This window comes from Ranitomeya variabilis, chromosome 1, assembly GCF_051348905.1.
Source record: "Ranitomeya variabilis isolate aRanVar5 chromosome 1, aRanVar5.hap1, whole genome shotgun sequence".
NCBI lineage: Eukaryota > Metazoa > Chordata > Amphibia > Anura > Dendrobatidae > Ranitomeya > Ranitomeya variabilis.
In genome coordinates this window covers 116,732,592-116,757,317 of record NC_135232.1, presented here as the reverse complement: position 1 = coordinate 116,757,317, position 24,726 = coordinate 116,732,592, and the positions used below count along the sequence as shown (strand labels likewise).

Sequence of the window (24,726 nt, the reverse complement as noted above, 5' to 3'; positions counted from 1 at the left end):
GCGACCGAAGACATGGCCGAGCCGACGACATGGGCAAGGGTCCCAAAAAGGAACACAATGTGGACCCACTGGACCACATAGAGTAACCTGGACCTACCCAGACTAGGGACGGGCAGCGAGCAGTGTCTGTGGCAGCTGAGCATGTGAGCAAGATGTCGATATGCAGAACTAGACTACACCGCACAACTTCAGGTATGAAGAAACAAAGTTTACTTAAGTGAAAGCACAGTACATAACAAAACATAATGATGTCAGGATCCCGATTCCACACGTCTAGGAAGGGTACACGTCTCAGGGTAACACACGAAGGCAGGAGGACATCACGGGTTGATGCAGTCCAGAGTCATCTGGCACGGGCTTACTAGAACGGCCTCTCTCTCAGACGTAGCACAGGCTCAGCAAGAGAACATCAGACACCGATCCCAGAAGGACGTCGTCACAGGGTGGACCTCAGGCCATCAGGACACAGGCAGGACACCTTGGACAGACGTCAGACGATGGCAGGAGTCATCACGGGTTGATGCAGTCCAGGGTCATCTGGCACGGGCTTACTAGAACGGCCTCTCTCTCAGGTCTCAGGCGTAGCACAGGCTCAGCAGGAGAACATCAGACACCGATCCCAGAGGAACGTCGTCACAGGGTGGAACTCAGGACATCGATAGGACATCAGGACACAGGCAGGACATCAGGGTCATCGGACACAGGATAGACATGTGGGACACTGGCGTGGCAGCCCAGGTAATCGGCTGGGACACTGGCGTGGCAACCCAGGGCATCAGGACATTGGACACAGGCTGGGACTCAGATGGCACAGGACCAGGTAGCGGTGATCTTCACGTTCCAAGCTACGGCCGTCAGGCTCCGGGCATCGGACCTAGGAAGGAACTCAAGCATGATGGTGCAAGCACCGCCGTACTGGAGCTGGACCAGACGGGGTTAGCACCGCATAGCAGGCTGAGCACAGCATAGTAAGAGCTCAGTAGGAACTCCTGACTCCATCTTTAAAAGATGAGCCCCAGGAGTACAGTCACTAGGTACGGGGTGTCAGACACAAAAGGGCTTCAGGAACATAACACAAAGGACACAGTTCAGACAGGATCCGGTACTGGATATACAGCCTCCAGGACAGGCGGATCTGGGTACTCTGCCCCCAGAACAGGCGGAAAACACAAACGGACTGGATATGGAGCCTCTAGGATAGGCGGATCTGGGTACTCTGCCCCAGAACAGGCGGAAAAAAAACAAGATACAAACAGATCTGGGTATTCTGCCCCCAGAGTAGGCGGGATCTAGGTACTCTGCCCCAGAACAGGCGGTAGACAGGAATCAGCTCTCCCAGAACAGACTGCAGACAGAACGGGAACTGCATACCTAACTCACTAGGCAAGACACAAACACAATGCAATGCTCTGGCAATGCCCAACAGGAAAGAGGGAGTTTATATAGAAGCTGTCCCTCAGCGATAGACTGAGGAAAGCAACACAGGTGCACACTCAAACCCTGATAAAAGCAGGGTAGGTGTGGCCGGGCGCACCCTAAGCACAAACAGAAACCATTACAGCACAGTCAGCACAGGAACTGTGGCCTAGGGCACCTGGCAGCGACTGCTAGCCTGGACACACGTGGAAAGTCATGCACCAGCTGCAGAGGACCTTGCAAGCCGTGGCTAGCTTCCACAGCGGCAGCCAGGGACTGCACACTCGAGTGGTCATGCAGCAGAGCAAAGACATCACAGCACATGCACAGCTACGCAGCGGTGGCAGGGAATTGAACAGCGTCTATACAGGTAACAGACAACAGTATCCCTGCACATTAGGGGGAGAGGAGCAAGGGTTAAAGCAGAGACATGCCGAGTAACGCCAAAGAAACAAGGTATAAACCCAGCGGCGTTACAGCAGCCATCAAGGTATTACTGGTGTACAAGGCCCAGTAAGCAGAAGCAAAGAGGGGGGCCCGGACTGGGTGAGACACGCTACACAACCTGCACTGAGGCAGCACGGCCGAGCCACTGTATCAACAGCCTTGCAGATTGTGTGGCACGCTGGGGCCCAGGCTAGTTACTTTCTGTTACTAGTTACTATTTTTCCTAGTACCCTCATTGCAAACCGGATGGAGTTAGGGGAAGACTGACGAAGCGCTCGGGTTCCTTGTTGAAGGGCTTAGACCCTGTCTGGAGGGAGAATCACCAACCCCCGAGACAAGTCAAGGGACATTCCTAGAAAGGAAGTCTGTTGGGCTGGGACAGGAGAGGATTTGCTTAACTTTAACAGCCAGCCCAGGCGAGAAAGGGTATCGCAAGTAATGCGAACAGAGTCCGCACAGTCGTGGAAAGATGGACGCCCATCACGCCCCGAGGAGTGCAGGATTAAACACTCTGGGGGCCGCAGCAAGGCCGTGAATTGGAAATGCTGGTCGCGAATGGCGAAGCGCACGAATCTCTGGTGAGGGGGAAAAAAATTAAAAATTGGAATATTTAAGTAAGCGTCTCGGATGTCGGTTGAGGCCAAGAATTCTCCCTCTTCCAGGGAAGTGATAACGGAGCGCAGAAATTCTATGCGGAAATGACGGACCTAGACAAACTTGTTTAGAAGTTTTAGGTCTAGTATGGGTCTTACCTTTCCGTCCTTCTTTGGGATGACGAAAAGGTTCGAATAGAAACCCTGAAACCTTTCGCTTTCTGGGACGGGGACAATGACGCCATCGTCTATGGCCCAGGAGAAAGCACTTGCCCTTGCCTCTGAAGGAGGACGGGAGGGAAAGAAAAGTGAAGGGGGGCGCTTAGCAAAGTCGATCTTGTATCCGGATGACACGATCTCTGACCCACTCAGAGACAACAAAGCCAGACCTGACGAAAGAAGTAGGCAGCCGCCTACCCTCCCGGTGTCGACCGGATAGCGCTGGTAGTCAGCGTGAGGAAAATCTCTGAGACCTAGGACCTTTAGGTCTCGACTGCTTGGGTCGGGACTTCCAACGCCAGTTAGGTCTGTACGAGACCTGAGCTTCTCCATCCCTTAGTTGAGAACGTCTTGAAGTAGTGGTAGTGGCCCAGCCTGGAGTGGAGTGAAAGGAACAGAAACACGGGTATTACTTACCTGGTAATGTTTTTTTTCTTGACCCATGATGGCACCAAGAGAGAGTGGATCCGCCCTTCAAGGACAGGAAACCTTCAAGATAAAAAGGGTGGCTCCTCTCTCCGCATCAGAGCATGAGAGGAACTCCGCAGATTAGTGTACATTCAAAATAACACATCCTTTTACTTATTATAACTCTAGCTCACCATGCCCAAGGGAGTGTCTAACAAAAAATACCACACCAAATCAATAGCATGATTAATAGGGAGGGAATACAAGGGTATAAAAAAAAAAAAAAAACACATTACCAGGTAATAATACCCGTGTTTTTCCATCACCCATGACGGCACCACAAGAGAATTACAGAGATCTGTAGTGTCTTAGGAAGGGATCAACGCCTGTAACACCCTTCTCCCGAACGTGAGGTCAGAGGAAGCAGACAGATCTAACCTATAATGTCTGAAGAAGGTAGACGGAAAGGACCAGGTGGCCGCTTTACAGATCTGGTCGATGGAAGCATCTGCTCTCTCCGCCCAAGATGTCGCCATGGCTCTCGTTGAATGAGCCTTCAGGCGTTCTGGAACAGACCTGCAGATAAAAATTTACTCCATATCCTCCCATAAATTCTCTTGAGGGTTCCCCATTAAGGACAGGAAACCAACTGATGCGGAGAGAGAAGCTGCCTTTTTATCTTGAAGGTTTCCTGTCCTTGAAGGGAGGATCCACTTTCTCGTGGTGCCTTCATGGGTGATGAAAAACGGATTTGTTACTGTCTCCAAAAGGGACGCCTAAGTCTCTTTTGGGGAGGAATTTACACTTCCCTCCCGTAGCATCCGAAATAAGCTGATCAGTTTTTCTCCAAATAAGCAACCGCTTTGATAAGGAAGGGAGGTGACAGACTTTTCTGATGCAGGTCCACCTTCCACTCTCTGAGCCACTATGTACTTGATAGTGATGACACTGGCTGCTGACTAAGCAGCACAACCGGCCGCATCCAAGGATGCATATACCACGTAATCGCCTGCTTGGGAAATTTGGTTCGCAAGGTGCGCCGCCTCTGGAGGAAGGTTACTGCTGCGAAGTGAAGTAGCTAAGGTTTTTGACCAGCAAATTATTGCCTTAGCTACCCATGCTGTGGCAAATGATGGATAGAGAGCCGAACCTGAGGCTTCAAAGACAGAGCGAGCCAAACTTTCTATCTGACAGTCCGTGGGATTTCTGATGGATGAGCCATTCGACACGGACAGGAGAGTTTTGGATGCTAGGCGGGTAGGCGGGATACTGGGGAATCTACCACCAGAGATTGAGCCCAATATTTCTTCAGATCAGCTGAAAAAGGATACTTTACCTCAAGATTTGTCCTGGGAAGCGTTTATCCGGGCATTCTCTGTGCCTATTAACTATGGCTCTAAATTCAGGATGAACAGCAAATGCCTTATGAGAGTGTTTAGTCCTCTTCAAGGACACTGTTTAATCCGAAGCGGAGCCGGAACCTTTCTCAACCTTTAAAGCCTGGCTGACAGCCTCAAACAACGAATCCACTGTTTTCTGAAAATCTGGCGAATCTGGATCTAAGGAACCATCAGATTCAAATTCAGATTTGCGTTCGCTTCTGACCTCTGGAGTGGTAGAGCGAGAAACAGAGCTCAGGAGACGTGCTACGGATCCTTTTTTTTTTTTAGGTGCCTAATGGCTTCTATAGTGCATTCGGCCCCTGCTAACCGACTGCTCCCGGCTTGGGGAGGATCCATCTACATCAGTCCTGCAAACGCTCCGGTCCTCCCAAGGATCACGGAGGGATTCAATCGCTTTTGCCAGTGAAGCCATGGACGGAGACAGTGACGAAGCCCACTCAGGGGAACTAGGTTCACTGGGCTCGGTGGCAGCGGAGGGCTCCTGAGCGCAGTTGGGGTCACAGGCATTGCAGAGCGGCGAACTCTGAGCCTTAGGAAATGCAGACTGGCAGGAGGAGCATGAAGTTAAAGATATAGCCATAGTCTTGTTAGACTTTTTAGATGCCTTAGGCTGGGACATGATGTACCCTTCAATGTGGCCCTATAATAATAGGGGCTGCGGAGAGGATACTGCTGAGAAAAAAAAAGGGGTTACAGCTGGGAGGAGGATGTATAATACAGTGCTCCCTTACCAAGGTCTGTGTCCCCGCTCCTCCTGCGTTTCTCCAACTGCATGGACCCTGCGCTGAAAACACTTGCTGCCGGGACCTTTCCGTCCTTCCGGATGGCAGTTAGTGTATGATCCCCCGAGACCTCAGATGTGCTTCTTGAGCTGTGCGGAAGAGGATACGTGGAGGCGACACACCATTTGCTTGTCTGTTAGGGGTGTGGGGAGATCGGTGCCCTAGAAATTCACCCCTGGCTTGGCATCCCACGTCGCAGAAGAAGATATGGAGAGGCGACACTCTCCGTGCTCGCCTGTTGATTGTTTGGGGAATATCGGAACCTTGAAAGGATCTGTCACCCCTTCATTCCACTTGGAAAAATTGGTAAAAATAAAATGTTAAAATAAAATAATAAAGATCTTTCAGTCTCAAGACCAGACCCGTATGCCTCCTACGGATACGAAGCAAGAACTGGTTCTCTGGGAGCCAGCACGAGGGTGTATACTGCAGAAGAGGAGCTAACTTTTTTTGTGTTAACTTAGTGTCAGCCTCCTAGTGGCAGCAGCATACACTCATGGTCTGTGTCCCCCAATGAGGCGAAGGAGAAATATCTTTTTTGTCTGTGTTAGAGAACATTGGCAGAACCAGAAGCATTATCACAGGATGGGCGTCATATAATACTCAAAGGGGTCAGGATGGGGGACATTTTTACTCAAAGGGGCCATGAATGAGGGACATATATTACTGGAAAGGGCTATTACATAGTTACATAGTTATTAAGGTTGAAGGAAGACTTTAAGTCCATCTAGTTCAACCCATAGCCTAACATGCCCTAACATGTTGATCCAGGGGAAGGCAAAAACACCCCATGTGGTAAGAGTAAGCTCCACCATGGGGAAAAAAATTCCTTCCCGACCCCACATACGGCAATCAGACTAGTTCCCTGGATCCATGCCTTATCAAGGAATCTAATATATATACACCCTGTAACATTATACTTTTCCAGAAAGGTATCCAGTCCCCTCTTAAATTTAATTAATGAATCACTCATTGCAACATCATACGGCAGAGAGTTCCATAGTCTCACTGCTCTTACAGTAAAGAACCCGCGTCTGTTATTATGCTTAAACCTTTTTTCCTCCAGACGTAGAGGATGCCCCCTTGTCCCTGTCACCAGTCTATGATTAAAAAGATCATCAGAAAGGTCTTTGTACTGTCCCCTCATATATTTATACATTAACATAAGATCACCCCTTAGCCTTCGTTTTTCCAAACTAAATAGCCCCAAGTGTAATAACCTATCTTGGTATTGCAGACCCCCCAGTCCTCTAATAACCTTGGTCGCTCTTCTCTGCACCCGCTCTAGTTCAGCTATGTCTTTCTTATACACCGGAGACCAGAACTGTACACAGTATTCTAAGTGTGGTCGCACTAGTGACTTGTATAGAGGTAAAATTATGTTCTCCTCATGAGCATCTATGCCTCTTTTAATGCATCCCATTATTTTATTTGCCTTTGTAGCAGCTGCCTGACACTGGCCACTGAATATGAGTTTGTCATCCACCCATACACCCAGGTCTTTTTCATTGACGGTTTTGCCCAGAGTTTTAGAATTAAGCACATAGTTATATATCTTATTACTTCTACCCAAGTGCATGACCTTACATTTATCCCCATTAAAGCTCATTTGCCATTTATCAGCCCAAGCTTCTAGTTTACATAAATCATCCTGTAATATAAAATTGTCCTCCTCTGTATTGATTACCCTGCAGAGTTTAGTGTCATCTGCAAATATTGAAATTCTACTCTGAATGCCCCCTACAAGGTCATTAATAAATATGTTAAAAAGAAGAGGGCCTAATACTGACCCCTGTGGTACCCCACTGCTAACCGCGACCCAGTCCGAGTGTGCTCCATTAATAACCACCCTTTGTTTCCTATCCCTGAGCCAGCTCTCAACCCACTTGCACATATTTTCCCCTATCCCCATTATTCTCATTTTATGTATCAACCTTTTGTGTGGCACCATATCAAAAGCTTTTGAAAAGTCCATATACACTACATCCACTGGGTTCCCTTGGTCCAGTCCGGAACTTACCTCTTCATAGAAGCTGATCAAATTAGTCTGACATGAACGGTCCCTAGTAAACCCGTGCTGATACTGGGTCATGAGGTTATTCCTCTTCAGATACTCCAGTATAGCATCCCTTAGAATGCCCTCCAGGATTTTACCCACAGTAGAGGTTAAGCTTACTGGCCTATAATTTCCGAGTTCAGTTTTTGTCCCCTTTTTGAATATTGGCACCACATTTGCTATACGCCAGTCCTGTGGTACAGACCCTGTTATTATGGAGTCTTTAAAGATTAAAAATAATGGTCTATCAATGACTGTACTTAATTCCTGCAGTACTCGGGGGTGTATCCCATCCGGGCCCGGAGATTTTTGTGATTTTTAGATGCCGCCGTACTTCCTGCTGGGTTAAGCAGGTAACATTTAATTGGGAATTTTTATCACTAGTCATATTGGCTGCCATGGGATTTTCTTTTGTAAATACTGATGAAAAAAAGTCATTTAGCATATTGGCTTTTTCCTCATCCTCATCCACCATTTCACCCAGACTATTTTTAAGGGGGCCAACACTATCATTTTTTAGTTTCTTACTATTTATGTAGTTAAAGAATATTTTGGGGTTATTTTTGCTCTCTCTGGCAATGAGTCTCTCTGTCTCAATCTTTGCTGCCTTGATTTGCTTTTTACAGAATTTATTTAATTTTCTGTATTTATTTAATGCCTCCTCACTACCTACTTCCTTTAATTCTCTAAATGCTTTCTTTTTGTCCCTTATTGCGCCCCTTACAGCTCTATTTAGCCATATTGGTTTCCTCCTATTTCTAGTATGTTTATTCCCATACGGTATATACTGTGCACAGGTCCTATCCAGGATGTTAATAAACGTCTCCCATTTTCTTTGTGTATTTTTATGTCTCAGGATATCGTCCCAGTTAATTGCACCAAGATCCTCTCTCATCCGTTGGAAATTTGCCCTCCTGAAGTTTAGTGTCCTTGTCACCCCTCTACTACACATCTTATTAAAGGAGACATGAAAACTTATTATTTTGTGATCACTATTCCCCAAGTGACCCCCAACCCTTATATTTGATATGCGGTCTGGCCTGTTGGTTAATATTAGGTCTAGCAGTGCCCCCCTCCTTGTTGGGTCCTGAACCAGTTGTGAAAGGTAATTGTCTCTCATAGTTGTCAAAAACGGATTACCTTTGCTGGAACTGCAGGTTTCTGTTCCCCAATCTATTTCAGGGTAGTTGAAGTCCCCCATAATGATGACTTCTCCTTGAGTCGCAGCTTCATCTATTTGTTTTACGAGGATATTCTCCATTGCTTCCATTATTTTTGGAGATTTATAACAAACCCCTATCAGTAATTTATTATTTTTTCCCCCTCCCCTTATCTCCACCCACAGGGACTCTACATTTTCATTAGATTCACCTATATTATCACGCAGGATGGGTTTTAAGGTCGATTTTACATACAGACACACCCCACCCCCTCGCTTATCTGTACGGTCATTTCTGAAAAGGCTATAGCCCTGCAAGTTAACAGCCCAGTCATGGCTCTCATCCAGCCATGTTTCAGATATCCCCACCATGTCAATTATGCTCCAACAACATTAATTCTAATTCATCCATTTTGTTGGCGAGGCTTCTGGCATTAGTATACATGCACTTGATGTTCCTCTCTGTACCTCTATTCTTTCTTAAATTACTAACTGTTCTAACCCCACCCCCCATGCCACCGCCACCCCCAACTTCCTTATTTGTGCCCAGGTGTCTATCTGCACTATCTTCCCCTCCTATAAAATGAATACCCCCCCCCCCCCAATCCCTAGTTTAAACACTCCTCCAATCTTCTAGCCATTTTCTCCCCCAGCACAGCTGCACCTTCCCCATTGAGGTGCAGCCCGGCCCTAGCGTAGAGCCTGTAGCCAACTGAGAAGTCGGCCCAGTTCTGCAGGAACCCAAACCCCTCCTTCCTACACCAATTCTTGAGCCACTTATTAACCTCCCTAATCTCCCGTTGCCTCTCTGGCGTGGCATGTGGTACAGGCAGTATTTCAGAAAATACCACGTTGGAGGTCCTTGCTTTCAGCTTGCAGCCTAATTCCCTGAAATCATCTTTAAGGACCTTCCACCTACCTCTAACTTTGTCATTTGTGCCAATGTGCACAATGACCGCTGGGTCCTCACCAGCCCCTCCCAGTAATCTGTCATCCCGATCAGCGATGTGTCGGACTCGAGCGCCAGGTAGGCAGCACACCGTTCGACGATCCCTGTCTTTGTGACAGATTGCCCTATCTGTTCCCCTAATAATTGAGTCCCCCACTACCAGCACCTGTCTGGCCTGCCCTGCTCTCCTATTTTCCTCCTTACTGGAGCAGTCACTCCTCCGGCTTTCAGAGGACATGCCTGGCTGCAGCAGTGCTACCCCTGTACTGGTACCCCCCTCATCTGCCAACTTAGCAAACTTATTGGGGTGAGCCAGATCAGGACTAGCCTCCCTGGCACTCTTCCCTCTACCCCGCTTTCTGAATGTCACCCAGCTACCTACTTCACTGTCCTGCAGCTCCATCCTACCATCCCCCTCCTCATCTATCCCATTGAGCGTCTGCTCTGTGAGCAGAAGACTCCTCTCCATATTGTCTATGGATCTCAGTGTTGCCAGCTGCACATTTAGATCCAGAATCTGGGATTCCAAATGCACAACGTGCTCAAATCTCGCACAGCAGTATGCACCCTCGACCGGCTGATCAAGGACTGCATACATGTGGCAAGATGTGCACTGGATGGCATTAACAATAGTGGAGCACATTTCCTAATGGGGATTGCACCACACAAACGTTAAATAAAAATAAATACAAGTATTAATTAAAAACAGACAGCAATTCCTCCCTTGGAAACTCCCTGATTCCAAAGTCACTGAATCACAAGTCACACTTACCACCGTTCACACTTACGCTCAGGTCACACTCAGCTCGGTCACACTCGTTATGCTGAAGATTTATAGATTTTTTTTTTTCCTCTATTTCCCTTCAACAACAAGCCACCTTGCTGTTCAAATGCACTTCCAAAAAGGACTTGAGCCCCAAACAGCTGCCCCTTATAAACCCTTGATTATGACCGCCCACCCTAAGTTAACCCCTTGTGAATATTGCTACTCCCAATTCAGCAACTCACACAAATTCACACAGGTATTTGTTAAAGGCCTTCCAAATACCTCCTCACTGAATCACAAGTCACACTTACCGCCGTCCACACTTACGCTCAGGTCACACTCAGCTCGCTCACACTCGCTATGCTGAAGACTTATAGATTTTTTTTTTCTCTATTTCCCTTCAACAACAAGCCACCTTGCTGTTCAAATGCACTTCCAAAAAGGAAGGTTGGGGACATTATTACTGGAAGGCGCCAGGACGGGGGACATTATTACTGGACGGGAGCCAGGATAGGGATATTATGACAGAATGTGGCTCAGGATCGGGGACATAATAGCAGGAAGGGAACCAGAATGCTGGCCACTATTACCGGAAGGGGTCCAGGATGGGCAGCATTCTTACTGGAAGGGGCAAAGAATGTTGGACGTTATAACTACAAGGGGTCCAGAATGGGGATATCTGTACTTGAAGGGGCACAGTACAGAAGACATATAGAAGACGTGCAGTCTATGGAGGATATTTATATATGTACAAACCGATTTGGACAAATTCGACGTTTCAGCATCCGTGTGGAAGAGGAGGTTAAAAGTGGAGAAATCTAAAAGGTATGCACTTGGGCACTAATAAAAGGCAAACATCATACACTCTAGGGGGAGTAAAACTAGGAGTTACTTGTAGAAAAGGATCTTGGTGTACTTGTAGATCACAAACTAAATAGCTGCTTGTAATGTCAATCAGTAGCTCCTAAGGTCAGCAGAATACACTGTGTTTCAAATTATTATGCAAATAATATTTCCTCATATTTTCTCTAAATTACCTATCTGAATTGCAGTCATTGTTATTTTCCAGTCATCTACTATTCTAGTATAATTGCAATGTTTTGGAACAAACTGCCTATGAAAACAGTATCTTTTAAAAAAAAAATAAACACTCAAAATGCATGTTCCAAATTATTATGCACAGCAGAGTTTTCAACCTTTTTTTTTTATTTTGAACAAAAAAATGGTCAATTGTGAAGTTATAAGCATTATCAGCTTATTACAAAATGAAATCAAACAGTTTTCAAGTGAAAACTTTATTCTAGGTGATGTTACATTTGCACATAGGACCCCTTGTTCGAAAGAACCTTCTGAACTCTCTCGTCCATTGAATTTGTCAGTTTTTGGATGGTTTCTGCTTCAATTGTTTTGCATGTGGACAGAATACCCTCCCAGAGCTGTTGCTTAGATGTGAACTGCCTCCCGCCATCATAGACACTCCTTTTGATGATGCTCCAGAGGTTCTCAATGGGGTTGAGGTCAGGGGAAGATGGTGGCCACACCATAAGTTTGTCCTCTTTTATGCCCATAGTAGCCAGAGATGCAGATGTGTTCTTTGCAGCATGAGACGGTGCATTATCATTCATGAAAATGATCTTGCTGTGGAAAGCACGGTTCTTCCTCTTGAACCATGGCAGGAAGTGTTGTTTTAGAAACTCCACATAGATTATGGAGTTCATCTTTACCCCTTCAGGGATCATAAAGGGGCCGACAATCTCTCTCCCCATGATTCCAGCCCAAAACATTACTCCACCTCCTCCTTGTTGGCGCCATAGCTGTGTTTTCATGGGGTGTCCATCAACCAGCCATCCTCCACTCCATCCATCTGGACCATCGAGCGTTGCACGGCACTCATCAGTGAACAAAACAGTTTGGAAGTCAGTCTTCATGTATCGTTTGGCCCACTGGAGCCGTTTCTGCTTGTGTGCAGTGGAAAGAGGTGGTGGACAGGATGGCTTACGCACAGCTGCAAACCTCTGAAGGACCCTGCATCTTGTTGTTCTGGGGACGTTGGAGGCACCAGCAGCTTCAAAAACTTGTCTGCTGCTATGACAAGGTATTTTTGCAGCTGCTCTTTTAACCTTACGCAATTGCCTGTTGGAAAGAGTCCTCAATTTTTCCTTATCAGCACGCACACGTGTGTGCTGGGAATCAGCTACATACTTCTTGATTGTGCAATGATCACGATGAAGTGTCTTGGCAATGTTGATTGTAGTCATGCCTTGACCTAAATACTCCACAATTTGTTGCTTCTCAGCAGCCGACACATCCTTTTTCTTTCCCATTTTGGCAAAAAATGTAGGCTGCTTAATAATGTGGAACAGCCTTCTCAAGTAGTCTTGCCTTTATTTGGACACACCTGCCAAACTAATGTGCACAGGTATCTGCAATTGCTTTCAGTGATATAAAGAGCCCTGACACACATCACCATCAATGAGTTTAAATGACAAACAAAAAAATTCTAACCTTATCACTCCTAAACTCTATGTGCATAATAATTTGGAACACAGTGTATTGTCAGGTAATAAAAGAGGAATGAACTTGTGGGACAGGTAAGTAATACTAACACATAACAAATGATGGATCCATCTGGAATAAGTAGTTAGGTTCCTTGCACCAATTCATAAAAAGAATGCCCTGGAGTTAGAAAAAGTTCAAAGAACAGCTACCAAACTGATAAGGGCAAGGATGATTTTACTTATGAGGAAAGATTATAACAATTATGGTACATTTATTTAATCTTAAGGACAAGCATCTAAGGGTATGTTCCCACGGTCAGTATTAGGCAGCGCTTTGGACGCAGCACATGTCCGCTCCGTCCAAAGCGCTGCCAGCTTTTGAATGCAGGTAATCCTACATGTCTTCACTGAACCGTGCGGAATCACCACGTCCAATACACTGTACGGGTGAAATTTATCTTGCGGAGACTGAGCATCTCCGCAAGACAAATAGACATGCTGCGGTCTGGAAAGACGCACCACATGTCTGTCTCTGCAGGGAAGCCGAAGGCGTTTGTGCACGCATAGTGGACATGAGATTTCTTGAAATCCCATCCACTATGCTTTAACATCTGGCCGCTGCGGGTTGGATGCAGTGGTGTACCTTTAATGGCGGCAGAGCACGCGGCCACTATGGGGCCTGTGAGTCGGGTGGGGGGGCAGAGTGAAAACACTGGCACTGTCCCCCCCCCCCCTTTCATACTTTCAGCTGTATCGGCATCCTGATCCTGGATGCTGAGCTATGTGGTGCCCATAATACTGTATGGAGGCCTATGTGGTGCCCATAATACTGTATAGAGGCCTATGTGGTGCCCATAATACCGTATGGAGCACTATGTGGTGCCCATGATGCCGTATGGAGGACTATGTGGTGCCCATAATAAACGTATGGAAAATTATGCGGTGCCCATAATACTAAACAGAGGGCTATGAGGGGGCCGTTATACTGTTTTTTAGGACTGTGTGAGAAGGGGCATTATACTGTTTGCAGGACTATGTGAGGGAGTGTCATACTGCTTGTAGGATTATGTGAGTGGGGAACATTATACTATTTGCAGGACTATGTGGTTGGAAATTATAGTGCATGTAAGCTTTAATACAGTGTGAAGGTTTTTGTGAGGGCCATAATACTGTGCAGGGAGTGGGGACCATTATACCATTTTGATGGGGGCCACTATACAGTATGGTTGGTTGTATTCGGGTCATCATGCTCAGTGGAAGGGTGTGGGTGACATACTGTATGTAGGGCTATGCGGTGTGCATAAGACCAGATACTGAGGGCTAAGCGGTGTCCATAAGACCACCTATTGAGGGCTACGCGATGTCCATAAGACCACCTATTGAGGGCTACGCGGTGTCCATAAGACCACCTATTGAGGGCTACGCGGTGTCCATAAGACCACCTATTGAGGGCTACGCGGTGTCCATAAGACTACCTATTGAGGGCTACGCGGTGTCCATAAGACCACCTATTGAGGGCTACGCGGTGTCCATAAGACCACCTATTGAGGGCTACGCGGTGTCCATAAGACCACCTATTGAGGGCTACGCGGTGTCCATAAGACCACCTATTGAGGGCTACGCGGTGTCCATAAGACCACCTATTGAGGATTATGCGGTGTACATAAGACCACATATTGAGGGCTATGTGTTGTCCATAAGACCATAGATGGAGGGCTATGCATTGTCCATAAGACCAGATATGGAGGGCTATGTGGTGCCCATAACATCATATTGAGGGCTATGTGGTGCCGATAACACCATATGGAGGGCTATGTGGTTCAAATAACACCATATGGAGGGCTATGAGGGGGCCACTATACTTTTTTTTTTTTAGGACTGTGTGAGGGGGGACATCATACTGTTTGCAAGACTGTGTGTGTGTGGGGGGGGGCATTATTCTGTTTGCAGGACTATGTGGGGATGGCATTATACTGTTTGTATGTGGTGCCCATAATACCATATGGAGGACTATGTGGTGCCCATAATACTATATGGAGGACTATACAGTATTCATAATAGTGTATGGAGGACTATGTGGGGCGACATTATACTTTTTGCAGGTCTATGTGGGGGAGCATTATATTATTTTCCGGGCTATGTGGGGGCCACTATACTGCATGTAAGTCATTATACAGTGTGAAGATTTTTGCAGGGGTTCATAATACTGTGTAGAGAGCTGTGGAGGGGGCTGTATGTGGTTTGGAGGGCATTATACTATTCAGAGCTCAAGTGGGGGCCATTATGCAATGAGGATGGTTGTATTGGGGCCATCATACTGAGTAGAAAGGTGTGGAGGCCAATATACTATTTAGACTGCTAGAGGGGGCCATTATATAGGGTGAATGGTTATGTTGAGGCCATAATACTGAGTGGAAGATGTGGGTGTCATTATACTGTATGAAAGCCCATTATACTGTATGAAGGTCTGTGTGGCGATCAGAGTTGGAGCATCAAACTGTGTTAGGCCATGTTCACACTTTGCGGTTTTTACCGCGGAACCGCCGCGATTTTGATGCTGCGGGTCCGCAGCAGTTTCCATAGCGTTTACATTAACATGTAAACCCTATGGAAACCGCAAACCGCAGTGCACATGCTGCGGGAAAAACCGCGCAGAAACGCAGCGGTTTACAACCCGCAGCATGTCACTTCTTTGTGCAGAATCGCTGCGATTCTGCACCCATAGGAATGCATTGAACCGCTTACTTCCCGCATGGGGCTGTGCCCACGTTGCGGGAAGTAAGCGGTTAATGTGCGGGTGGTACCCGGGGTGGAGGAGAGGAGACTCTCCTCCAGGCCCTGGGAAGCATATTTGGGTGTAAAAAAAAGAATTAAAATAAAAAATCATGTTATACTCACCTCTCAGCGCTGCCCGCGGCGTCCGGTCTGGGTTGATGTGCGAACAGGACCTGCGGTGACGTCGCGGTCACATGACCGTGATGACGCCGCGGTCACATGACCGTGACGTCACGAAGGGTCCTTCTCGCACATCATCTTTGGAAGCGGACCGCCGAGTGCAGCGCCGAGGAGATCGGGACGTCAGAGAGGGTGAGTATAACCAATTTTTATTATTTTAACATTATACTATTGATGCTGCATATTGCTGCATATGCAGCATCAATAGTATAGGCGGAAACCCGCAGCGGAAACCGCGGAACAAGCTGCGATAAATCTGCAGGGATAACCGCAGCGGGTTTGCCCTGCAGATTTATCAATTCCGCTGTGGGAGAACCCGCAGAGCACACCGCAAAGTGTGCACATAGCCTTAGGGTCACCACACTTTGCAGAGGAAGGGTTGAAGGGGAGGGGGGTAAAGTAGGGTCATCATACAGTGTGTGTGGAGGGTACTGTGGGGTTATCATACTTTGCTTCGGGAGGGGGGAACACACAATAGAGTTTGCATCATACTTTACGGGGGTAATGAAAGTGCAATACATGGGCTTTTGCTTCAATAGGAGGAAATGACTTTGTAAGGGCTGCAAAGTTGTTAGATATGCTCTTCTGTGACCGTGCCGAACATTAAGTGTTTTTTTTTATGGGGGAGGGTGGGGGGGGGATGAGAACTTCTGCTATGATTCTTTGTATGCCCCTGCACTCAGACGCCACCTACTACGTCTGGGTGTCCGCCTCCAGTAGGCGTATTTGCCTAAAAATTATGCATGTGAGATTGCACGGTAATTCTGATGGCACCATTATAATCTATAGCCCCGTTGGCGCATATGCCCGAATCCCATTTTGCAGGTGGGGTTTGGACATAAGCTCTGACAGGACAAACAAGCATGTAACAAAATGCAATGTGAAAGCACTCCAATATGAGAACTTATGACCAATGTGAAAACTGAATGATTTTTTTTTTTTTTTTAATATAGATCCTGATATGAAAGAATAACTTTAAAAAAATCTATAAAAAAAATAAATGTAACAAAGTGTGTGCCTCCAATATTGAAAAGCTGCATGACAAATTACACATATAGGCATCTATAAGAGAAGGTAGAAATGATATGACAACTTGTATTTTTATATCGCCAACATATTCTAGGCCGCAATTGCTGATCATTAGCGGCCTGGCCATGTGACCAATGCTGTGAATAACTAACCCTGGCGCAACACCAATTTTGACAGTTTTCACACAGTCAGACCCATTTTTCCCTGTAAGTGGCGCTGTGATTGCAACATTAAAAATCTACACTTTGGTTTTTGCTTTTTTTTTTCCCTTTTAAATATATTTTTAATTACCTCGGTCAAAAATGACTGGTGGCTCATCCTGTTTATATTCTTGCATTAAAGGGTTGATCCACTCCTGGACTTGGATGCCCATCTCTTTGGCAAGCACTAGGATGGTTGCAGTCTTTCCGCACCCAGGAGGGCCAGTCAGCAACAAAATAGATCCGCCCTGTGAAGACATGCAGATGTGTTAGCGATAAAGAAAGGCTCCAATGATAACTAGAAAGGGGGTCCTCTGCATTTGCGCTGTGAGGAGGAATTCAAATGGAGGGGCAAGACAAATGCTTAATTCCTGCTCCACTCACAGCGGTCATGCTCAAGACCGCCACTCTAATGATCTGCAATCAGCCATTTATTTCCCGTCCTTTACACAAGTAATAAACGACAGCTATGGAAAACTAGTTCACATCAGTACTGTTTGGACTGTATAATAAGCAGACTGACCTGTTTTTTGTCAGAGTGTGCTCTTAGCCAAGTTTCAACTTCCTCCACTTTCTTCTTATGTACAGCCAGCTGTGTCTGCAAAAAGTGTACAGTGCTTTCATGAAAATCCCGGATGATGTCCATATAATTTAAGAATCGCAGCACTTATTGGGAACATCCATGAGCATTAAAGGGGTTGTCACCTTTTCATATGTCTTATTTAAGGGACTTAGACAGTTTTTTGCTATGGAATTTGAGAGCAGCATGATGTTAGGGCTGAGACCCTGATTACAGTGATCTGCTACTTGCTAGAATGTGTGTTGTGGTTTCAATAAAATCAGTGTTTTATCAGCAAATTATCACTACAGGACTAGGTGTCTCGTGCCTCCTAGTCAACTCCTCTGTATAACCCCGCCCCCATCACTGATTGGCAGCTTTCTGTTAATATGCAGTGTACACAGAAAGCTGCAAGAAGCATAGGAGGGGTTATACAGAGCACTGCTAGATGTGCAGCTGAAAAACAGGGATTACATCATAATTACAGCATGTAGACCACCAAGTGACACATCGTTGTAATCATGGTCTCTTTCATACTCCTCATTGTCAGATTACATAGGAAAAACCTGCTGACAGAGTCCCTTTAAAAAGGTATACACACTGGAGTAGTGGGTTCCATTTGGACCATCCTGTGAGACTGCAGCGCCCTTATAATAACAGACCATCCACGTATTATATGGCTAGCCATTACACAGAATGACTAACATTTAATATTACAGAGTGGCCAGGAAACTGTTTGGCCAGACCTGATGATAACAAGTGACCATAAGCGGCTAAAGGGTTATTCCCACCTCCGTCTTTCATGGCCGTTATGGGAACAACTGCACCTAGGTGTTGGCCACCAAAGGCAGGGTTATGAACACTCCATAAAGTAAGCTACGTGCACCGCAGCCCGTGAGTTATGCCAACAGTTCACATTGTTAAATTATTTCCATAAGCCCCACATAAGCCATGAAAGACGGAGATGGGAATAACACTTTAATGAGAGCGTCCACAAAACCGCATCAGATGTTATTTAAAATGTTTTCATGAGAACAAACCTGTAGTTAGTTTCCAGGATTCTGCCAGAACTCTATTATACATATCATTCCCTATTAGTGATGAGCGAATATGCTCATTACTTGAGATTTCTCGAGCATGCTCGGGGGTCCTCAGAGTATTTTTTAGTGCTCGGAGATTTCGTTTTTCTTGCCGCAGCTGAATAATTTACATCTGTTAGCCAGCATAAGTACATGTGGGGGTTGCCTGGTTGCTAGGGAATCCCCACATGTAATCAACCTGGCTAAGAGATGTAAATCATTCAGCTGCGGCAAGAAAAATTAAATCTCCGAGCACTAAAAAATACTCGGAGGTCCCCAGCGCATGCTCGCGAAATCTCAAGTAACGAGTATATTCGCTCATCACTATTCCTGATTCATTATCAAGTACAGAAATATTATGGGTTAAAATTAGAATTAAAAAGTGAGATATTTCCAAATAAAAAAAATAAGTCACAGCTTGAGAAGAGCTCTAAGAAATACATTACAAAACTTCATCTTTACTGCGTGACCTACCAGAACATTGGGCCTGTATTTGTCAATCCAGGGGTCATTCTGAGACTGGCCTGGTGTTGCTGCGACTCCATCTTTACAATGATTGGCAGAGAATGGATTTGCTCTTTTTTTGTTGTGAGATTTGTTCTCTAACGTGGACTCATCTTTTTTGCCAACACTTTTCTTAGAGGTCACAAAAACCTTTGAGGTGACTTTACCCGAGCTGCCAAAGAAATCTTCAAAGGACGGTTCTACCCAGTCAGTGATCTGGAAACAAGTCACATCATATTACATCATTATATTGTCTTTCTGCAGTGTTGTCATTCATAGAGATCATTCTACTAAGGAACAGACACGCTAAGGAAAATGTACAGGGAATATTTCATAATGAAAATTGCATTCAACGCCCTCGATCACCAGAGATACACTCAACGGTTTCATGTGTTCTACAATTGTATCACAGATTGTGTGTGTGTTTCAGTGCAAATCTGAAAAGTATCACAACTATCAGATATGTCCTCCATTTCACATTGATCACAACACTCATCTGGTGCGATAATAAGCATCTAACATCCGACATAGACGAGTGTCTCCTAAGCAATGTTACGCTTTAGGGTAGGTGCACACGATCAGTAATCGCTGCGGTTGGACGCTGTGTACTTGTGCAGCGTCCAGATGTTACAGCATAGTGGATGGGATTTCAAGAAATCCCATGCCCACTATGCGTTCACAGATGCCCGCATCTCACCCACAGAGACGGACATGTGGTCTCTCCAGACTGCAGTATGTCATTTTCTCTTGCAGAGACGAAAGTCTCCGCAAGATAAATTTCACCAATAGAATGTATTGGACGCAGTGAATCCACCTGTGTTCAATAGACGGCTGCGAACATGAGATGTGTCCAAAGTGCTGCCACTTCCGGATCGTCTGCACATACCCTTACAGGGGGCAGAATAACAGGGCGGCACATTTATCAAAGCCCACTGCGTATATCTGAAGGAAATACATCAGTATTGCACCGTATGGAACCCAAAATGTTAGACTGCAAATTGGTCAAATCGTAGTAATTCTGGGACTACTTATGTTACCGCAGAAAAGTGGGGTTAGAGGAGAATAGACATAGGCTATGTGCGCACGTTGAGTATTGGCTTGCAGAAATTTCTGCAAGGTTTCTGCATCTCTTGGCAGGAAAAACGCGCGTTTTTGTATGCGTTTTTGAACAACAATGAAGGCTTTTTTGAGCTAAATACAGATATTTAAAAAAAGAAGTTTTGTGATGTAATTTCTTGGTTCAACATCACCTTTTCCTTTCTGTGGTAGTAGCATCATGGTAATGGGATTAGAGCTTAGTGTCAGCATCTGTTATTGACACCCTCATTACTAAGCAGATAAGTAAAACACAAACACACACATTGTCACCAGCCTATGTAGGATCGTTAACAGAATGAAAGTACATAGGCTGTAGCCAGACAGCAACTGTTAATTTAAAAAAATAAAAAAAAAATTGCGTGGGCTCCTGCGTAATTTTAATAACCAGCAGAGGGAAAGCCGACGGCTGAGGGCTGATATTAATATTCTTGGAAGGAGCCAATTGCCATAAAGGTTCCCAGGCTATTAATATCAGCTCACAGCGGTTTGCTTTTCCTTTACTGGCTAGCTTACAGGGGGACCCCCGAAAAAAATTGACATAGGGTCTCCCTATAAAATTTAACCAGCAAAGGCTAGTCAGAAAGCTGTGGGCTGATATGAATAGCCTCGGAAGGGGCCATAGATATTGGCCGCTTCCAGACTAATAACATCAGCTCTCAGCCACCCAAGAAAAAGTGCATCTATAAGATGCACCAAATTTGGCACTTAGCCTCTTCTCTTCCCACTTGCCCTGTAGCAGTGGCAAGTGGAGTTCATATTTGTGGGGTTGATGTCTTTGTATTGTCAGATGACAGCAAGTCCACAGGTTAGTAATGGAGAGGTGTCTATAAGATAGACCCATAGTCAAATTGCATAAAAACACAGACACTCAGAATAAAGTCCTTTATTTGAAATAATGACACAGGCTCCTTTAATGAATCTTAAATAAACCATACTCATCGAACGCCTAATCCACAGAAGCCAACGTTTCCGGCAGCAAAAATAAAATAATAAACCACAATATTCCTCACCTGTCTGCAGAGAAGATAATCCATAATGTCCCACGATGATCCCGATAACTTTGAGAGAAGTCACTGCTCTCAAAGACAGAATGCGATACACTGACAGGAGGTAATCGCTCCCGCAGTGTATCACTGAGCTGCCGGGGGAGAGTTCTCACGCAGCGGTGCCGTGAGAACACCGGAGCTGATCAGCTGATGAACGCTCTCACGGCAGCTCAGTGATAAACTGCGGGAGCAATTACCTCCTGTCAGTGTATCACCGGCGGCCGGGTAGAGCAGTCACATCCCCCGATGTGACTGTTCTATATGTGAGATCGCCATGGGACATTTTGGATTACGTGGACTACTGGGGACAGGTAAGTATATGGTGATTTATTATTTTACATTATTTCTAGGAGACGAGGGTATTGGGGATTTGGTGTTAGGGGAGTATAATGGGTTTTTATTTTTAATTGAATTTGTATGTAATTATTTTACTTTTTGTGAGCATAGGCGCTGGCAGATGACACTGTCTCTCATCAGCGGCACCTGCTGTCACTGTTATCAGTGACAGAAGACATAGCCCGATGGGAGCAGTAGTCTTACCAGCCAACGCCTGCTGACCTGCTGTAAGCTTTTTACCGCAAGTCATGGCAGCAGGTCACAGTCACAGCTGACATCTGACAGCATGACCCTGCAGCGCTCTGACCGACGGTCTTCCCGGCAGTAGAGTTACCGCCAATAAGAACCACCGCACCAGTGTTTCCCATGCTGTCACACAGATGACAGCTTGGGAAGCACCATAGGAAGACGGTAAAATGCAAACAAAAACTCAGCAAATCCGCAAATATTTTTATACCTGCGTTTTTGCTGTGGATTTCACTGACTACATTGAAGACAATGGGTGAAAAACGCTGCAGAAATGCATAGAATTGACATGCTGTAGAAAAAAATGCACTGCAAATACTCAAGGAGAATTATTGATCATGTGCACAACACTTCAGGATTGTCATTGAGCTTGCATAAGGATTCCATAGTGTTTTTAGCCCATTTCCACACGGAAAAAACACAGCGAAAACACATAAAAAATGCACTGTGTGCACACAGCCTTAGTCTATGTGCACACAACGTCTTTTACATTTTGGATGAACCTGTCCAGTTTTTCAAGCAGAAGCCGGAAACTCTGCCATTTTTCTCCTGAAGCGTCTTTTGTGATGTTTTTTTGGACGTTCCCTGAGCGTTTTTCTGACGGTTTTGGTTTGTTTTTTTCCCCCTATGATTTTTGTGCCATTTTTTTTTTTACTACCATTTTCCGGTCATTTCTTTTTACTCCATTGAATAATAAAGAAAACACTAGCATTTTTAAGTACAATGACAGTGTGCTACAAAAATGCCCGGGAGTCTTTCAAGCTTTCCTATTGACATATATTGTTAAGTATAGAGCGTCTTCTGAGTAGAAAATGCCTGAAGAATAGTCGGCTCACTTTTATCCATGTGGTGGTTTTAGAAACCTGAAGTGGTTAAAAGACGTTCAAAAGCCTGAAGTATGCACAGAAGATACAGAATTTAAATGCAATCTAAAAATGTATATAAGATTAGAAAGCCGACTCATTACCTTAGCAGAAGAGACTTTCCTCCTGCAAGATGTCTTTGACATTATAAAGTTGTAAAATTCCCATCAGATCAGCACTGCGTGATATGTGGGGACCAGGTCTGCACTACAACAAGGAAATGAGACATTCATGTATAAATGTGTTAATCAAAAACAAAAAACATGACATGGCATACATCAATATAAACAAGTTATCGCCGATCGGGGCAACTTGTGTCCATGGGCAAAAGGAGATGATTGAGAAGGAGATGATTGAGATGGCGTGTTATGCATATGCCCACCGGCTCCAAACAAGTCTATGACACTAAAGATAAAGCATTATGCTGCGCTCGACTCTGGTCTGTGTCAGATGAGATTGGAACAGCAGGGCTAGCCTTTAATATGTTCAATGTCAGAGTTGAATGAATCGACGGGGAATATGAGCAACTCTCCATTCATTCCCATTTTGCTGAAGATCAATGCAGACACTGCCCATAGGAGGGCAGACAGGGGGAGCGTGCATAGCGCATGCGCGGGATTACAGCACCACACAGGTCAGTGCGACGCTGATGGGAGGGGGGAACCATTATAATGAAGTCAGGAGGCAGGGATTTCTTCCAGGCAGCGCACACCCCGGAGCCTGGGAGAAATCATTAGCATATAACATTATAAATACATTCCTCGAGATCTACCGCAGCTATGAGGCATACAGGCAAGACTGGTGCAACCATTCTATTCCAGAAGTCAGACCTTCACTCATCAGACAAAATCAAAAACACGCATCGGGGGACTTTTTTTTTTTAACTGTTCTGATGACAATCTGAGTGTCTTCCATATGTGGGTTTCCCTATAAGTATTTTGGAAATTATGCCTACTTTGCCTGAGATATTGTATGCTATATACCTAAAGGGCTCCCCTAATCCACTTGTACATTTATATGACATTTGTCTAATACTTCTTACAACTCATGGTTGTTAATTGTCTTTTCTACATATTTTAAATGTTTGTTAATTGTTCTAATAATAACATTTACTATTTTTGAACCATTTATATTCCGCATTCTCCAGTTTCTAAATGTCTGCTTGGAGGGGTTTTTTTCTTGTGATTACTTCCACTGATTCCGATGTTCTGTCCCACAAATAACACACAACTGGGTAGGTTTATACCTGATGGAAGGTGCCTGAGCAAAGTGTAATGTCAGCGGTCTGCACGCTTGTGCTAGTTCTCAGGTTCCCTGTACCTGTCTGCCCGTACTTGCCTTATGTTCCTGTATTTCAGCCATGCCCGCCAGCACTTACCTACCGGTCTGTATACCAGCTGTGCTCACTTGTACACCAGTCTGCACCTGCCGTGCCCACCGGTATACCAGCCTGCACTTACCTACCAGTCTGTACACCAGCCAGCACTTACCTACCAGTCTGTACACCAGCCAGCACTTACCTACCAGTCTGTACACCAGCCAGCACTTACCTACCAGTCTGTACACCAGCCTGCACTTACCTACCAGTCTGTACACCAGCCTGCACTTACCTACCAGTCTGTACACCAGCCATAACTTACCTACCAGTCTGTACACCAGCCAGCACTTGCATGGCCCACCTGTAAGCTTACCAGCTGTGCCCGCATCGTACATGTCCATGATATGTCATGTCTGCAGCCGTTACCTCAGTTATTATAGATCCTGCCAATTACCAGACAGCGCTCTTCTTAGCGCAGTGCATGTGTTTAAGGGAGGGGTGAGACTTGTAGTTCCACCGGTGTAAACCAATGTAACTACAGAGCAGGCAGTGTATATAGGCACAATGTCACCTCCTCCTCCAGCCCCGGCTGGTTCAATGCAGACAGAACTCCATCCGGGCACTCACCTCCGAACACCACAACAAATCGCCTCCTGTCTGCAGTAACGGTTTACCGTGCAGTAAGTGCTCACCCTGCCAGCGCCTCACATCAACGTCAACGGCGCAGCCAGACAGCAGCTAGTGGTGGTGAAGCCAGCGGCGCCATGTTTGATGTGGGCAGAAATTTGCTTAAATAG

General features: G+C 45.6%; 1 protein-coding gene across 3 annotated transcripts in view; it reads right to left on the bottom strand.

Annotated features, from left to right (window-relative positions):
* Positions 1-24,667, bottom strand: part of RAD17 (RAD17 checkpoint clamp loader component) — a 52,027-nt gene extending 27,360 nt beyond the window's left edge. Inside the window, exons 1-5 of one of the 3 annotated variants that reach the window (XM_077288195.1) lie at positions 24,557-24,667; positions 22,716-22,818; positions 18,993-19,238; positions 17,404-17,478; positions 16,972-17,128 (exon numbers count right to left, since the gene is read on the bottom strand). In XM_077288195.1, coding sequence (XP_077144310.1) covers positions 16,972-17,128; positions 17,404-17,478; positions 18,993-19,238; positions 22,716-22,757 — 520 coding nt within the window. In that variant the 5' untranslated portion in view covers positions 22,758-22,818; positions 24,557-24,667. The remainder of the gene's footprint in view (positions 1-16,971; positions 17,129-17,403; positions 17,479-18,992; positions 19,239-22,715; positions 22,819-24,556) is intronic. The other 2 variants (XM_077288204.1, XM_077288211.1) reach the window with 2 other exon arrangements.
* Positions 24,668-24,726: the final 59 nt, after the last annotated feature.